We start from the raw sequence: 17,986 nt of genomic DNA on the forward strand, positions 1-17,986 counted from the left end.
TTATATTAACCTTTCCATTAAACCTTTGATATCATCCAATTAACACTTTTATTGGGGTACTAAATATTTTTTTGATCTTCAGAACTGTCTCCAAAGCTTGAATGCTTTTATACTCCACACAACCTAAAGTGAAGGTTGTACATTCAACCTCTTACATACAGATCTTGTTTGAACATCCTTCTTTGGAGGATTTACCACCCAGTTTCAAACATTCTTGCAGCTGTCCACTTCAGCAGGATTGCAAATTAAAGGCTAACCCAGCCCACCCTGATCAGGACAAGACCAAGCCTAAGAATCATACAAGCCTAGCCTGAAGCTTTAGAGTGAGATGAGGGGTTTTGAAGAGGACTCATTTATGCCAGACCCATTTCACCTCTCTATGCTGGGCTCATTTCTCAACTTCAGCTGAACTGTCTACAGAACTTTGCACAAGGGGGAAATGGATAGCCCTCAAATTATCTTTGGATGGAGTTCAGCAAGCATGCTGTGGGGCTGTAACAATTTCATCAGGTTCTGGAAACACTGGCACTGCCCCCACACAACACAGATTTCAGAGCCTTCCATGAAGAGCTCACCAACCCCTTGCTGTGGCTCCACAGGAATGGTAACCTTTGGATACAACTGGAGCCCAGGGCACTGCAGTGGCTAAGGCTCCTGCTTCTCCCCATGCCAGCCTGCCAGGCCCCTCTCTCTGCAGTTAAAGGAGAACCTGTCATCTCCACTGCTTGCTCTCTCCCCCTCCATGATCAGTTTTGATGAAACACCTTACAGGGCCAGTTATGGGCTAAACTGAGTAGGAAATGGCTCTCATTCTGCAAGTCTTCAGAAAGCACTCCCTTGAAGGGCAACAGAAAGCAGAGCAGCAGCTGTAGGGTAACCTAACTGTAGATGGGCTTCGAATGTATCCAACTTAGTGAAAGTCTGGCTTACAACAAAAGCTTGTTACTGTTTCTCTTGATCATGCATTTAGGTTAGCTCAATTATGCACTTAATGGTTTTAATCCTGCAAAACTGCTACCCTCAAGGTCCTGTAGCAAATACACAGCTCGTGCTAGGCTCTCCTCTCACTTTTGCTGCCACTGGTGGTTTGCTTGATTGCTTTGTAGTAACACGCAAGCTGAACTGAGGGTCCTAGCAGCCCCAGGTGAAGACAGGACTATTGCTATGGTACTGTGCCCTAGAGCAGACTTAGATCAAGCAGCAACTGATCTTCAGAAGGCACCCCCCACTCAAATTTTGTGTTTTAAACAAGTCAAATATGAGGATGAATCAGGAATGTCACCTTTTGCAAGTAGATTCCTGGAGCCAGCAAACTGATTCCCCCCTCCCAAGTCTGATACAAACCACACCAAATTTTGCTGAGCCTGCTGCATGCAGAGCTGTGACACATCACAACTGGGAGTTACTAACAAGACCTTTGAAGTGAATGGTAATTAATAAGCCACAGCTTCTCATTCCAGATTTCTGTCTCAAGTCTGTTGATTTAAAGCACCCTGAACTATTCTTGGGAAGAATTCAGTAATTGAGTTAACCCAGGAGCTAGCTGAGACTTACACAGTTGTTCAGTACATTGAAAAACCCCAAAGGCAGCAAAGCTAGAATTAAACCAGTTGGTCTCTAATAGAAGGAAAAGAAAAAGCTAACAGCAGCCAGCCACTTGTTAGGGAACACAGCACTGGAAATACCTGACTCAGAGGGTATAGCAGTCCTGTCCACAGCAGGCTTCTTACTGTGCAAGTAGATATTTGGGTTAGTGGCTATTCAATTTCAAGCACACTCCCATCTGAATCTGCACCATTCCTGATTTAGGAATACTTTGTGTTCATGTGCACAGTAATGGAATTTTGCAACTGCTGCAGACAATCCTTGCTCATTTACCTCTGCCCAGATGACTCAGCCTCCATCTCAGGGTTCCTTTGCCACCTGCAAACCTGGCCAGAGGCCTATGCAGAGAGAGCTTCTTCCACCCAAACCTGTGCAGGCAGTCAGATGTGATGTCAGTGTGTTACACGAGTCCAGCACACAAACCTTTGACAGTAACAGTTCTTACTGCTCATCAAGGTAGGGTGCTTCAAGGTCTGCTCCTAATTAAGACAACGAGAGGAGCTCAGACACCATGCCACTAAGAATTTAAACCCCAGATACAGCCCTTGCTGTTCTGATTTACTGCCCAAGTTCCTGTTGTCTGCAACAGGTGGCTGAATGTAGGCTAATCTCTCAAACTGCTGAGGCACTCGACATGGGGATCCTGACCTGGCCTTCCAAACCCCAGCCTCGTGGCAGGTGCAGTGGACACAGGCAAGCAGCACACAACTGAAGCAGTGTTTAAGGAATTTTTATTAAACCAAGAATTTTATAATCCAAATTACGGTTCTTTGCTCAGCTATCAATTCCCACTGTCAACTAAAACAGTGGTGATATTCTGAGCTTTTTCCACAGTAAAGAATTACAAAATTAAAGAAAGGAATGCTTTAAATTTTTTGTACTGTGCTGAAAATTCTTTTCCCCCGGGTTTATAAAACATTAATTTGTCTTTTTTAATTTTTTACTATTTTTTTGTCATTTTAAATCAATAAGTAATCAAGGACTAGCACTTCTTTTACTAGCCCCGGCGTTGCTCTGTACATAAGCTTCAAAGTTTCCTTTCCTTTTTTTATTTCTTTTATATTTTTGCAATGTTTTTTTCTCAATATTTAATATTTTTTCCATGTTTAAATTGTTTTTTTCTTCGGTGAAGCGAAGTTCTAGGGTTGTAGTCCCGGATCTTTCTGCAAACAACAACAGGGGTGTTAGGCTGGGAAATCAAAGCAGCACCTTCTCTTCTGACAGGCCTCCTCCCCCCCCCCAGTTAGCCCTGCAGCACTTGGGCCAACCAAAGCTCTTCACAAGCAGTACCAGAGGTACCCTAGCTTTGTAGAGACATGCAAGCATCCCAAGTCTGTGACAGCTGGCAAGCCAAAACTGACTCTGGAGCTTAGCAGCACCCTGCACAGCACTGACAACAGCTGTGCACAGTGGGTCATTTGCTACTGCAGCTAACTCGAGGGCAGGCCACCTCTGCTCAAGGCCAGTGCACCAAGACTAAACCATCATGGAGCACACAGAGTAATGGTCTCAAAGTCTGAGTGTCTTAGTTCAGGACTGACAACTTATCCAGCACTTATCTCAGTGTGAAAGTATCACTACCAATAAACAAACAAGAAGCATTACAAAGAATGAACTGTGGAAAAAACAACTCCAATTCTGTCTCCAAAAAGTAAGGTTCAGAAATGAAATGACCAAGAAAAAAGAAGGTGTTAAGTAATCTAATGTGAAAGCAGGCAGCTTTCAACTGACAGCTACAGATGTGGAAAGGAAGTTCATAGGCAAAACCTAACTGGACTGCATATCCTCAACATCACAACATTTCCCCCCTTTCACAGCTGTACAAGCATCACCTTTTGCCTCTGTCATGCAGATTTAATTAACCCCACAGAAGGCAATAAAGAAAAGCAGTATTTTAATTGATATTAAAAGACACTATGCAGTTTAACTTTTAATTACTGTGTCATTCTGTACTCTGGCACTCATATCCAAATGATAGTCTACAAAACCCCACTGTTCTAAGCTTACACCACAAGTTCCTCTCCAACAGACCCAACAGGACCATTTGACACCACTGCCCATTTTGCACATGTGCCTGTACCTGCAGCTACATTTGCTGCTAGGAGCAGTGCTTTAATGCCAGCTAAATGTGCAAGTCAAAATGCCAGCAGCATTTTCTATCCAAGAGCTACAGGCCTGAGCACAAAATGTGTTTGCAGCTGTGACTGTAGATGCTACCAGGCCTGGCAGCAACACTACTGCCATGGCCTAAGCTCTATTACCCCATCCCATCAAAGCACACTGTTCAGAACTTACTTATTAAACACTTGGAACCCCAGTGGGGTTATTAACTGCCTTTTGAGCAGCCTCTTTAGCTTGGTGGGCTTGTAGTACGGCTACAGCTTCATCAACCTGTGAAGTGAAAAAGACCACTCAGTAGGGAGAAGTGTGCAGTTTCTGCATGTTCAAGTCCACCAACCAGTTTAAATGCTGCACACAAACAATACCTGCTCTGGTACAAGGACAACATTGCAGTGCCAGTTGGTGCCAATCCAAGTCACTGCACCCTCTTGCCCTGGGCCAGCGCTGCATTGCTGCAGCTCCACTGTGCCACCAGACCCCTGTTCAATCAGTGTGGACTTCGCTGCGGAGCACACCCACCTTCGAACGAAGAGACTCAGGAGACTCGAGCATGTGGAGGAGTTCAGAGTTGTCAATCTCCAGCAGCATCCCAGTGATCTTACCCGCCAGAGTGGGGTGCATGCTTTGGATGAGAGGAAAGAGACGTTCGCCTGCAGAGAAGAAAGATCATCACTGACACATCTCATCTGACAAACACAGCCTAGGATTTAAGGGCAAACAAGCAGCTTATTCTACTGCTGCAGCCATTCGTTCGGCACTTGAAGACTGATAGAAGAGTACAGCAACTGTCCTGCTACAAGGCGTGGAGAAAGGTGTCGTGTACATACCTAACATCTGCTTTTGCTCTTGTGGAGGGGCAGAAGCCAACATGGAAGCAGTCAAGGGTTCCTGGCCTTGCACATGGACAGCAGGCTGTAAATGAACACCATTTCAAAGTTAAAGTCTAGTTCACAATTAGGTGCATCTTCAAATACCCAACGCTCCACAGCTCAGCATGAACACTGCCTGCACTGTCAGGAACGGAGGGGAAATTACAACTACTGTAATCAAACAGTGCTGGTTACAGCTGGAGGTTAGCATCAACTGCCCTGTTGTGGAACACACAGAACAAGAGCTCAGGCTAAGGTATCAAGCAGCTAGAAAACACGAAGCAACACAGGATCACATGTGAACTTGGAGGTGTACTTAACCCCCTCAAGGCTCTGCTGCCACAGTGCAGAGCCTGAATTCTACACTAACAAAGACAACTTCTAAGGCTAAGTTGCCCCCTCCGGCAGCTTCCTCTGCAAAAGCAGAGGGCTGCTGCTGTCAGGACTCACCTGCTGCATGGCAACCTGTGGCTGTGTGTTGAGGTGCTGCTGAGGGTTGCGGACGCCCGCGGCGTATTTGTACTGCGGGACTGTGCGGACAGGAGTGGCGGCAGTGGCTGCTGCTGCGGGGCGCGGGCCCATGGTCTGCGTCGATGTATTGGCTGCAAGCACAGGGCAGCGTTGCAGTTAGTGTGCACCAGGTACCAAAAGCCAGCAACCAGCCCCGGGGGACACCCAGTGGGGGAGTTACAGATGCCTCTCAGTAGCACTGTCAGCTGTCACAACACTGCTCACAGCTGAAGGGTCCACCCCTGACATCTGCTGGGTGTCGCCTCCCAGTCACTTCACTCATTAACTGGCTTTACATGCTACTGAAATGATGTGAGCAAACAACCACCTTGGCTGAGCATTCCTTAAACTCTAACTTCAAACATCACTATTTCCTGAGCACATCAACAGGTGCCCTGAAACAGGTATTTTCATGAAGGAGATAGCTACAAATACTGCTGCCTGCCACAGCCAGAGAATGCAGAGTGCACGGCAAGCAGATCTGGTTCTCTCAGGGATGTGCAGACTCTCATACCTGACACTGGCTCCCACTATTCCATGACAAAATAGTGAGAGCTAAAATTCTCTCATCTTGGTATCACAAGTTGCTCAGGAATGTGTAGGGCTGGCAGCAGCTGCCAGTAACAATCCTGAGGTAGTATTAAAATGCATACTACAGGTGAAAAAAGGCTCATGCTGAAGAAATGGCGCTGCAGCAGCAATCACTGCTGGGCCAGTGTTTACAACAGCTACTAGAAGGTGATACTAGCTCACTCATTTAGTAGGAGCCTGAAAAGGAGGGAAGTGTTACCACATGCCACGTTGAACTTAAATGCTTTTCAGAGCCCACTTGGAATCAGCAGTATTAGACCCCAAAGTCTAATACTTCAGTTTGCATAAAGGGAACTCACCAACACGTTGTGTAGACATAACTCGTGGGACTTGTGAAGCTGGTCTCATGGTACTGAAGGGTGGTCTGGGTGCTGCTGGGCGGATAGCACCAGGCATGTTCTGGAATGCTGTGTTGGACAGAAAGCACAAAAAAAGTCACATGGTGGAACAGCCACTGGGTAAGAGTCCAGAAGTGACACCACCAACGTGACACAAGACAGACACGGATATCACATCAAAAGTGCACAAGACAAAGCTCTGGAGCTGACGGCAACCACTGGGAGCAGGAAGGAGAGGACTTACGATGAGGTCTGGCACCCTGAGCAGTCCAGCGAGGACTAGGTCTGGCAAGCTGGGCAAGCTGGTTGGTGGGATAGTATGCAGCACGGTTCTGAGTCTGTCACAAAACACAGTGTGGCACTTAGCTTTGGAGGGCACACTCAGCACTCAGCTTTTGCTATGAAATCAGACTGCTGAAATGCTGGGCACGTGCCAGTTACTGTATTTACCGTTCAGTCTGACCGGATTTTCACACAGCACAGTTCTGCTCCTCATCTCTACACCTACCTGTGGGATAGCTGCCATGAAGTAACCTGAAGGAGGTGCTGGCTGGTAGGGATTGATGACAGGGTTAGGTACTGCTCTCACAGTTGCCATTCTCTGCATATACTGGTTGGTGAGGTGAGCTTGGCGCTCTTCTTTACGCTGGGCTAGAGCTACATATAATGGTTTAGTAGCCACAATTCTACCATTCATTTCTGTGACAGCTTTGGTGGCTTCCTCTGGTGATGAAAAGCACACGAATCCGAACCCTTTGCTGCGGCCACCTTCCATCATGACCTGTCAACACAAAGCGGACCTTTACAACAAAGAATGCCCTATCTGCTAGACCCACACGAGTTTCTTTTGGCAGCCTGCTGCAAGTGACACCACAGGTTTCTTTTCTGAATTGATTTATAACATGGAATATCACTGATTGATAGCTGTTTTCTGAATGCAGGTGAAAATGCCAGTGATGAGCACATTACTGCCCTGCAAAGATGCCATTTTCCTCTCACTAGTATCAGCACTCAGCTTATTTCAAGAAAGAGTGATCACAGTTTAGCCTGAGATGGACAATCGTCCAGTAGGCACATACCCAGGTACGCAGCAGTGGTTGAGTGAGTGGGTCACACCTGTTAGTCCATGAAATAAATGCCCCTTCCCTGTCCACTTTCAGAGGAACAAGCACAAGCTCCAGGCCGTACCTTTGCACTGGTGATTGTTCCAAATGGGGAGAACTCTTTCCGCAGACGCTCATCATCAATGCCATCATCCAGGTTTTTCACATAAAGGTTGACCCCCTACAAAAAAGGCAAGTGATTTTAGAAAGCAAATGGCCATTGTAAATACAGAAAGAATCAGTAAGCCCTCTTGCACTGAAACTGCACCTGGTATCTGGTGATCCTGTCCTGCTTCATCTGCTCGAACTTGCGCTTCAGCTCCGTCTGCCTTTCCACCTTTTTCTGAGCACGGCCAACGTAGATTTGTTTCCCGTTGAGCTCCTTCCCATTCATCTCATCCACAGCCTTCATTAATGAACAAGAGGTTAGCAGTGTTTTGTATTCCAGGGTGTTCAGGCATACAAACCCAAAAGGTAATTTAAAGATACAGTGACATCAGGACTCCAGAAGGAGAGCCAATCCATCTAGCTGAGATTAAACACCCCAAAGCTTCCCCCTTGCCTGCTTTGAGTGTGCTTCTGTGCGGGTAAGGAAAAGTCACAAGCAGTGAAGAAACTTTTATTGTAGGAAGTGGGGCAAAAAACCCCAAACCAATCAGCAAGTCACAGAATGAGGAACTACTTTTCCAGCCTGACCTTGCTAAAGGCAGAGAAAAGAACACCAAGGAAGCTGAAGAGCTCTCACTCATTCACATGACTTCAGTTTTGTAAAGTAACATCTGAAACTGTCCTGTCAGAGTTTCTCCTGTGTTAAGCCAAAGTTGGCATATTTGGCCTTTTAAAATCTTCATGAAGGAAACACTTCAAGAAAATGTGAACTTTTTTCCCTTTATGCTGTTGGAGGTACAACCACTAAGATGTGAAACTCTGGCGCAGATATATTCAATTCATTTAAACCCAGAACTCACCACTTCATTGTGTATTTTCCTGATCAAAGCCATTAAACACATTTGCTGAGATATTAGAATTTTATGTTATTTTGAACACCCAACCTGGTATTCTAACTACTGCAAGAGGAACAACTCATCAGTGAGCGTGTGCAAGACTGAACAATGCAGATACAAGACAGGCTTCGTGCTAATCTCTTGCTTGTGTACTTGCAGTACTGACAAACCACAAACAGGCCTTTTGAAAGCAAACTTCATTCGTTGCCTTGATTTGTTCTGTGTGTTTTCCTCCTGATGCTATGCCCCCTACTGCCACAGCCAACTGCTTCCTCAAAGCAGCCAGCTGACAAAGGCTGAAGTTATGCAGCAGGCTGGCATGCTGTAGGCATGAATTCAAAGTATCTTCCAAAGATACTCTTCAGAGTAAAACCGACATTTTCTTACAGCTGTGCCAAACATGCTCCATAAACCCAACAACCTTCCTGCTGACTTTGCAGTGCTGAAGTTTGAAAACACAATCCCTTCTGTCCTGCACAAATGTTTTGTGCAACCACACTGGATTCAGTGATTCATCTGGGTTCTGCAGAGCTGTAATAATGTACTGTGCTTGCATGTCGCCCAGCACGAGCGAGTCCAAATCTCACCCAAACCTTTAAGCCTAACTACCACAGGTTATTAAATGATTCAGGATTCCCTGGTTTTACACCAGTTCCAGCTCTGCAGTGTCTTGACTGAAGAAGCTCCTCAAATCAACTGACAGGAGCTTCTAAGCAAGCATTCTGAATGACAGAAACTATGCCAAATCATTCAGGAAGCAGACACCTGTTGGTGCAGTGTCCCTGACCAATTGAAAAACTCTGAACGAATGGACAAGATTTAAAACCACTCAATGAAACAGATTATTTGGGTCTCAGTTACAGAATTCTTATAATGAAATCCAAATTCTTACTTTTTGGGCATCTTCATGTCTTTCAAAGCTAACAAAGCCAAAGCCTTTGGATTTTCCACTCTCGTCGGTCATAACTTTCACACTTAGGGCAGGACCTATGGAAAGAGAATTAAATGCTAATGCTTAGTATACAGAGTACATTGGGAACATCCTGTTCACAACACTTAACACTGAGATTGTTTCATCTGCATTACAAAGCACTGCTGCATCAATGAAGTATCTAGCAAACCTGACCCATTAATATAAAACTGACAGTTTGCTCTGATGCTCCGCTTCAGCCATTACTGCTAAGCCTACCAAGCCACCTCTCAAAGGCAGCAGTTCCCAGCCTCAGCTGAGAGAGGTATTACCAGCTGCATTTGTTAGTGCTTCAACCACAGACCCCAGCACTGGAAAGCAATTTCTGGTAAATGGTGCTTAGAGACTGCTATAGAGTATCTCATACATGAGCCTTTGTCTTGCTTTACACCATATCCACTGGAGAACAACAAAAGCACGCAGGAAAGAAAACAACAAAACAGCTGAGGCTGGAAATCAGTCACAGCATGTCAGGGGTTGGAAGGGACTGTGCCCTACAAACTAGATGAAGGAGTTTGCCATTTCCTGTTTGGATGGTGACACATCCCATACTTTTAATGGGGCACAGTCATCTGCCTGCTGGAATTCTGCTCTGTGCACAACAGCTTCCCTGGAGAGGTTCCCTGTAATTTTGTATTTGCTCAATAGTGCAACTGGACAATGAAAGCAGAGATGTAAGGAGAGGTCTGCAGGTCATCAAAGCAGTTGCAAACTCATTTGTCATGTATCCTGTAGTGAATTCTTAACATCAGCCTGAAACACTTCCATTTGCAACTTTAAAACATGTGCAAAACCCACTCAAAAGACTGTTTGGACCCATTATTGGTAAGAGTTCTGCTGGCAGGATTACATCTGCTGCCTGTCCTCTTTAAATTCTGGAGTGGATGTCACTGCCCTCTGGATATGACACTGGAATTAAGAACCAGCTTTTCAGTACAGCTTTAATCTTTAAATCAACACCAGCCAGCCAGCTGAAGCCTTCTGTTGTAAGGCACTGCACAGGTAAGATACAAGAAGGACCCTGAAGTTCACTCATGTTTATATAAACTTAGAGTTTAAGACATTACCAAACTTGCCAAAGAGTTCCTTAAGTCTCTCATCATCCATGTCTTCTCCAAAATTCTTGATGTAAACATTGGTGAATTCCTTTGCTCTGGCTCCAAGCTCTGCCTCGCGTTCCTTGCGGGATTTGAACCTTCCAACAAACCTAATTGCAGGAAGACAAAACAGGGTAGATTGAAGCAAGTCTGTCAAGGAGAACATTTTACTTAACCAGTCTCACTGTTCATATCACTCATGAAATTCCTCAGATAAATCTTTACAATGGAACTCCACTGAAAAATGAGCGTCGGTGTCCTTTGCTCCACTTCTGTGCCTGCCACAGCTACCAGCACCATGCTGTCCCCACTGCTGAGACTCTTCACCCAGACCAAACAACCTTCCACAACAGGAGCTGAGCAATGGGAGAGCTTTAGGTAGAATGGCTAAAGAGAAGCTCTGGATATCAGCACAATCCTCCTGCCATTCTGACAACCTGGGGGCAGCTACCGTTCTCCAGCTCAGCAAGGGATATATAAATGCTCCCCTCCCCACTCTCACACTCCTTCCAGCTTATCCAAGGGGTTTTTGTGGGTTTGGGTTTTTTTGTTATTTTGTTGGGTTTTTTAACTGTGGGCTTGAGGCTTTTTTTGATTTGTTTGTTGGGTTGGCTTCTTTCCTTAAATAAGCATAGGAAAATAAATAGTTAACTTGCTTTTGAGTGAGAAGTCCCACTGCAACTGAGCTGGGAACACCCAAGGTGGGTTCACACCATCAGAGAAAGAACACAAGCTGAACACAACACTCTGCAACCCAAGGAGCTGCTCTAGTATAGATGTGACGTGGCTAATGTTGATTTCTGACTGCAGTAAACTTTTGCTCTCCCATTTTTTTCATATTGTCCAACTTTATAGTTCTAAATCTGACAAATCCAGTAAGGTAGCACACAGTAACTCCATGCTTTCTTAACCTTTGAGTAACACCTGATTCAAATTAAACAAGGATTAATTTAGCAAGGTTGTATAAAGATGGGAGTTGAGTAAAAACCTCCACAGCATGCCAGCTGAACACAGAACAAGCAGGAAAATTAAAGCTTCAAAACATCATCTCCCTGTATGTGGCTCGATAACCCACCTCTACATGTGAAAATAATCCATGATGGCAAGCTCAAACTGATTTGTTACTTTTTCCAAGCCCTCTGACGTATGTACAGAGTTTTCTTTTACAGCTATACCAAATACTGCAATGATCCCTTAGGCATAGCTGAGGGACAGTCACCCTTCCCCCAGCCTAGGTAACACCAATCAAACAGCTAAATAACTTTTGTTCCCACAGCACAGAACAGTGCCAATGCTCAGAACAGCATTCCTGCAGTTTCATTTGCTGCTGTTTCCTAGATATGCCTGTCAACAGCCATGCATATAAAAGCCTCAGGATAACCTGACTGCTCTTCAGGACTGAGCGACTCTGGAGTTTACAGTTTCAACCAAGAAAGGAACAGCGTACCTACCTCAGAACTCTTACAAAGGATTATTTGGAGTACCCTGTCCATTGCATTTTACCTCAGACCAGTTAAGATCAGAAGCCCAGAGGGCCTCCCAAATCCTCCCTGCAGCACTGGCCTGTAAGACAACTAATAGAGCAGCTTTTTCCCTAAGAGTCCACTGCTAGCCTTTCTGAACTCGCTCTGCCTTCACAACAGGCAGGATGCATTCTAAACACTGCCCAAGCAGCTGTGTCTCCTAGGTGGGCTGCAGCCAGCTGTGCCCGGCAGCCGGGGCGCAGGCGGTACTCACACTTTGCGGTCGTTCAGCAGCATGCCGTTCATCTTCTCAATGGCTCGCTCTGCAGCTTCTTGTGTCTCAAAGTGCACAAACCCATAGCCCTTGGAGCCGTTCTCATCGCACACCACCTGTTAAAGAGAGCCTCGCTGTAACACCCCTGGGCCCTCTGCACCGCGGCCGGGGGGCCGGTGCGGCACCGCCGCTCCGCACTGACCTTGCAGGACAGGATGTTCCCAAAGGCAGAGAAGGTGTCGTACAAAGCTTTGTTGTCGATCGATTTGTCCAGGTTCTTGATGAAGATGTTCCCTACACCACTCTTGCGGAGAGATGGATCGCGCTGAGACCACATGATGCGCACTGGCTTGCCCTTGATGACGTCGAAGTTCATGGTATCCAAAGCTCGTTCAGCTGGAAAACACACCGCGGGATCAGCAAGAAACACACAAGCTATCTTAGCAAGCACACCAGGGGCTTCTCAAGTAGGACTCTCTGAGCTGCACACCTAAACCCCCAGCACAATACACCCCACTGCTTTGTGCAAGTAGAACTGGCAAAATGCTCCTCAGCAGAAGCTGCACCTAGCAAGTCAGCTGAAGGAGCTGCAGAAACCCCAGCAGCCTAAAGGACTGGATCCCACAAGATAGTATGGAGAAGAGGTATCCAGTAATGGGAGTGACAACCTATCCCACAGGAGACAAGTTGGGCCACGTGGATGCATCTTGCCCCAATAAAGATGCCTTTAGGAGTAAAAGCTGTGCCTGTATGAGGCCTTTTGCAAACATTAGCATAACCACTGCCACACACCAACACCCCTCAGCTGACAACATTCATTTGCTAGGTACAGTTCATGCCTGGTTCTCACAACTCTCCTCAGTGACAAAGATGATGTGTGATGGACTTGCAGGCAACAGGCTGTTCCAAGAGATTTAAACTCAGCACGTACTTGATTTTGAAAACCTGAGGCAGCTATTAGAAACTTGTGCTGAAGCACACAAAAGTGCAGTGAAGGAGCAACCACTAAGAGCACAAAATGAAGTGACATAAACCACATTTTGTTACTCCAGGGGAGAGCTCCAGAACTAACTCTTCAAAACCTGAATTTAAGATCTCGGTGCATTTCGGTGGGAAGTTTCCAAATGCCCTTTCAAAGCAACAAGGTATCTGATATTTTATGTCAGCCAAGGTGTTTAAGAAGAACCAGCAACATTTCTCCAATGTGGCAAACATTTATCACCTGTACTAGCTCCTGCTCATCACTGTTCCTGCAGGTCTGGAAGAACACTGAAGGAAGTCCCCATATGAAGACCTGAAGCCCACACCCATTGGTACAAATTCTTTTCACTGCAAGTTGCATGTAGCAGAGCAGTATGATGTGAACAGGGACCATGCCAGTTAATGGCTTTTCTTAGGGGGACTGAGGGCTAATCACATTGTGAAAACCCTTAATTGGTGTTTTTGTTGTGTGCTGGTTTTATCTGTATCTATGTTGTTTGGGTATGGTAGCTGAAGAAAACGAGCAGCCAGCCTCTGGTTCAGCTGGAACACCACCTTCCTGATCTGAGAAAGACATCTGTAGAAGTTAATGAGAGAGACATCTAACATTGTGTTGTACAGCTGTTGATACTATTACCATATTCATATGGCAGTATCAAGTCAAGAATTGATTTAGGCTGCAGCCACCACAAAATGCAAGCGTTGCCAGTCTTTCAAGTACGGTAACAAAGCTTTCACAAACTTTAATAGAAATGAAACAGGAGACACTCATTAAAAAGCATTGAAAATCTTTTACATTACAGAAGGAAAAAAAACCAAACCCCATGACAGTGGTATCAGACTGGCCACAACAGAAGCACCAAATGCCTTGGTACTGCCCTGGAAGTCATTAGAATTATTACTGCCAGCACCAGCAAAAGTGCCAGCAACAAACAGTTCATTATTTCCAGAAGTAGCAACAAGGCTTCCTTCACTAGGAAAGAGGCTTTTCCAATTCGTGCTAATTGCTTCTAGAATAATCCTGATACTCCTCACAAATTTCTATGCCTGGACACATTTCCACACGTCTGCCTCCAGCCAGGTCCCTGCCGGCCCCCATACACCACCACGCACAGCTAAGGGTGAGCACCTATCTTGGATCAATGCTTGTGATTCACCCAGACAAGGGCAGTTCTTTTCATCATCTTCATCTCATCTCACAGAGCACAAGGAAATGAAGGATTTCTGCTTGACCATCACTACACTCTAATTCCACAATGGATTTTCAATCATTGCTAGAAACATCTCCAGCCAGGTACAAGCCACTCTCATTAAAATTCATAACTAGTAAGACTGGCTTATTTTCATTACATTCCAGCCACAAAAGGCTGCATGCTAGTTAGCAAAAGGCAATTGCACTCAGTAGTTAACTTGTTACCAAGTGGACACACCTACCCTTGCTGTACTTCTGCTGATTGTGCTGGAGCTCTTACTGAATGAGTCACCAGTTCCCATTTCAGCTGTGAGCGACTGGACACTCCACTTTAGAACAATTTCCGAAGCACCCTGAACGTGCTTGCTGCTAAACTGTGCTACAAAGGCACAAAGCAGCAGCTGTAAATTAATAAACCTCTGGAAACATTTCAAGCATCTGAAGGGAGAAGTGCAGTTTCAGATTACTCAAGAGTATTTCTAGGTTAGTGATTTCAAACAAGACTTGCTTGAGTTTCATGCTGGACTATGACTCAAAGCTCAGCAGTGTCACGGCTGTGAAGCGTGTGCACGCCCCACACAGGCTTCACCAGCTTTTGGAAGGGCTCTGAGCACCTTCCTCCACATACAAACACACCTTCCAAGGCCTCTCCAAGCCTGAGCTAGTTGTTTCTAGCTGTTACTAACAAGAATACAGCACTAGACGTAGCTAAGAGTTAGGCTAAAGAAAGAAAAGGCAGCTAGCTCAGAATCAAAACAAAGTGTTACAGTAATAACCATCCATCCCCAGAGCTATTTCAAGGTTGCACTAAAGGGATAGAATGATCTATAAAAAAAAAGTCAGTAAATGCTTTCTAGGCACTTGCCAGGCACACCAAATGCAGCCTCATCTCAGTGCATCTCAACTAGTGCTGCCAGATACATGCCAGATGCGAAGTTTGATACAGAGCAGAAATACTTCCAACTGGACTGGCCTAGGTGTAGAGCACACTAAATGTTCCTCCCCCAGTCTGGAAAATCCTCCCAACATATGGAGCAGCAGCATTTTCATAAGAGGCATGTTCTCAGGTGAAAAACCTGTGTTTGTTCCCATACTTGACTAATTACAAACTAAGTCACAAAATGTGGGGTTGAACTGGTTGCTCAACTACAAAATGCCAAAGCTATCCCTTACAGAGCTTTGACATTCCTAAGGAGAAGCGTCTTAACCTTCTGCAGCTCCTGCTTTGACCCCATCCAACCACAGCACTAAACGGTGCTAATCCCTTCCTTTCTTGGTGGCTTTGAGAGTAAACTGTAGGTTTGTGTTGAATGGAAGCAAAGGATCTCAAAAGTAAGCCTTCAAATAATTTTATCCTAAGCAATGGCAGAATAAACTGAAAGCCTTCTCCAGCAGATAGCTGAGCACAGGTGAGCCACCAGCCTATTAAACAGAGGGGGCAGTAACTTTTACCACTTACATACAGGTGTCACAGGCACACCAAAGCCCGTTCTGAATATGGCTACAGACCAAAGCCAGTCTTGAAAGCCACAATCTAATTGCTTGGAAAGTTTGTAATTCCCATCTCCCACTTCCATACCATCAAAACTGAAGCCATTATAACGACAAGCAGTTTACTTCGTATCAAGTATGCTCTAGTTGGCAGGAGCATTTTTTTCTCCTTTGATAATACCCCAGGAAAGTTAGAATGTGTTGAGTTCTTCTATGGAAACAACCCCAAAACGAACAAAACCGGATGCCAAACTCAGGAAAACCGTGCCCAGAAGTACATGATAAGTTTCTTTACTGACACAAGTTTAGAGAAGCAACAACTCGTCCTGTGAAGCAAGTTTAATAAAACACAACTTGGGAGAGAAATACAGCGTCAGGCAGTTTAGTGGCAAGAGAAATGGATCAGGGCACAGCTTGCTGCACGAAGAGCGGGCAAAGGAGGCCCAAGGAAGCTCACCCCCTCCCCACACGTGACAGCCCTGCCATGGTGCCTTAGGGTATTGTGCTCGGGCCTGCGCTTTGCCCGGACGGCTGCGAAACTCCCGAGCCAAGCCGGTACGTCCCACTTCCTTCTTTTGGCCTCTTACTCACTCAAACACACCCAGCTCCTGCGCAGTCATTAAAAGGTGCTAATGACTGTGAGCGTTCTCGAAGCCGGCCTTCATTTCGCATTCCTGCTGCGGCCGCGCACCAACGTGCCGGCCTGTGGCGAATCCCTCCCCTCCCCGCGGCCTCCGGGAGCCGCAGCCACCCGGGGCAGCTCCGCCAGGCCTCGGCCCTTTCGGCGAGGGCGCCCGGGCCCTTCCTCTCCCATGGCCGGGGCCCTGCGCCGGCTTTCGGTTCCCGGCGGCGGGGCGCGGAAGCGCCTCCCCACCCCGCCCCGCTCCCCGCCACGAGGCGCGGGCGGCCCCGGGCCGCGTGTCAGCCAGCAGCGGCCCCACCGCCAACTTCCCCCCGCGCGGCGACAACTTCGCCCCGTCCCGGCAACGCCAACACCGGCCCCAGGAACGCCCGGGCCGGGAAAATGGATGCGGGGCGGGCGGGGTGGGGGGGGAAGCGGCGCCGAGCCCAGGTGGGGGCGGGGGAGAAACATGGCTCCTGTGCCGGCGGCCGCCCCAGCTCTCCCCTCGCTGCCTCGCCCGCCGATCCCCGACCCCTTCCCCACGGCCCAGTCCCCGGCCACTCACCGTCGGCGGGCTGCTGGAAGTTGACATAGGCGTAGCCGAGCGACCGGCGGGTGATCATGTCCCTGCAGACGCGGATGGAAAGGATGGGCCCAGCAGGGCTGAACTTCTCGTAGAGCATGGCCTCCGTCACGTCGGGGTGTAGGTCCCCCACGTAGAGGGAGGCCATAGGGTAGCTGGGGGCGCTGGGGTTCATCCTGCCGCCGTCTCCAGGCGCTGGAGGGCAAGGGGGGGGCGCTGACGAGGCGAGGAGGCCGCGGCGGCCCGGCGGTCCGTGAAGGCAGGGACCGGCGGTGTCGGCGTGGGGAAGGGGGCACTCCAGAGGCGGATTCGAAACTTAACGGCCGCGAGAGGCGGATGCGCGGCGGCGGGTGGAAACGGTGGGAGGGGGTCTGGCTCACTCTGTGCCGGGCCTGGTGAAGGTGGCGGCGGCGGCGGCTGCTGCTGGCCTCGGCGGGGGTCAGGCTCGCTCTGTGTCTCCTCTCGGCTGCGCCGGGTCCGGGGGCTTCGCTTCACCGGGTTATTTTTTTATCAAACCGGCCGGTTGCAGAAGGTTGTCGGAAGATGGAATAGGGAAGGGTTTTTTTTAGAGATTTTTTAGGATTTTTTGATTTTTTTTGTCTTTTTTATATTTTTAGTAATAAATGGTGCGGCGGGGCCGGGCCGGCGTGTCCGGGTGTCCGGAGCACACGCACTGCGCACACAGCTCCGACGGCGGCCGGGGGACAAGGGGGAGGCCGCCGCCCCGGCCGCGCACTATATATACCCGCCCCGCCCCCACCCGCCCCCACCGCACCGCACGCCACGCACCGACGGCGCGCACAGCGCAGGCGCCGCCGCGGGGGGAGGCGGAGAGACGCCCGGCGCCGGCGCCCAGCGAGGGAGGCAGCCGCTCTGGCGCATGCGCCGGGGCCGCCGTGGGGAAAGCGCCGGGAGGGAGCGCGCTTGCGCCTGCTCACGTCACGAGGGCCGTCGGGGCCCGGCGGCAGGGCGCAGGCGCGCGTGCCGGCGCACATGTGCGCGGCCGAGGGGCGCCGCGGGGAGGGGGCCGGGTCAGGGGGTGCCTGCGCACCGAGCGGGCCGGCGGCGGCGGGCGCTATGTGTGTGTGCGTGTGGAGGGTGTCAGCAGCCGTGCGCATGCGCACCGCTCCCCGCGCCCCTCGGGCCGCCCGTGCAGGGAGCGGGCGGGCGCG

At 48.2% G+C, this 17,986-nt stretch overlaps 1 protein-coding gene across 1 annotated transcript; it reads right to left on the reverse strand.

Moving 5' to 3' along the window:
• Positions 1 to 2,323: 2,323 nt before the first annotated feature.
• Positions 2,324 to 17,544, reverse strand: PABPC1 (poly(A) binding protein cytoplasmic 1). The gene is made up of 15 exons (XM_054167459.1): positions 16,797 to 17,544; positions 12,148 to 12,341; positions 11,946 to 12,061; positions 10,179 to 10,318; positions 9,034 to 9,128; positions 7,406 to 7,543; positions 7,223 to 7,318; positions 6,543 to 6,815; positions 6,279 to 6,372; positions 5,996 to 6,103; positions 5,046 to 5,197; positions 4,554 to 4,638; positions 4,246 to 4,376; positions 3,901 to 3,996; positions 2,324 to 2,768 (listed from the first exon to the last, which is right to left on the reverse strand). The coding sequence occupies exons 1-14, from the start codon at positions 16,987 to 16,989 to the stop codon at positions 3,904 to 3,906; spliced, it is 1,908 nt and encodes a 635-aa protein (XP_054023434.1). The 5' UTR covers positions 16,990 to 17,544; the 3' UTR covers positions 2,324 to 2,768; positions 3,901 to 3,903.
• Positions 17,545 to 17,986: the final 442 nt, after the last annotated feature.

Source organism: Dryobates pubescens, chromosome 14 (assembly GCF_014839835.1).
Source record: "Dryobates pubescens isolate bDryPub1 chromosome 14, bDryPub1.pri, whole genome shotgun sequence".
Classification (NCBI taxonomy): Eukaryota; Metazoa; Chordata; class Aves; order Piciformes; family Picidae; genus Dryobates; species Dryobates pubescens.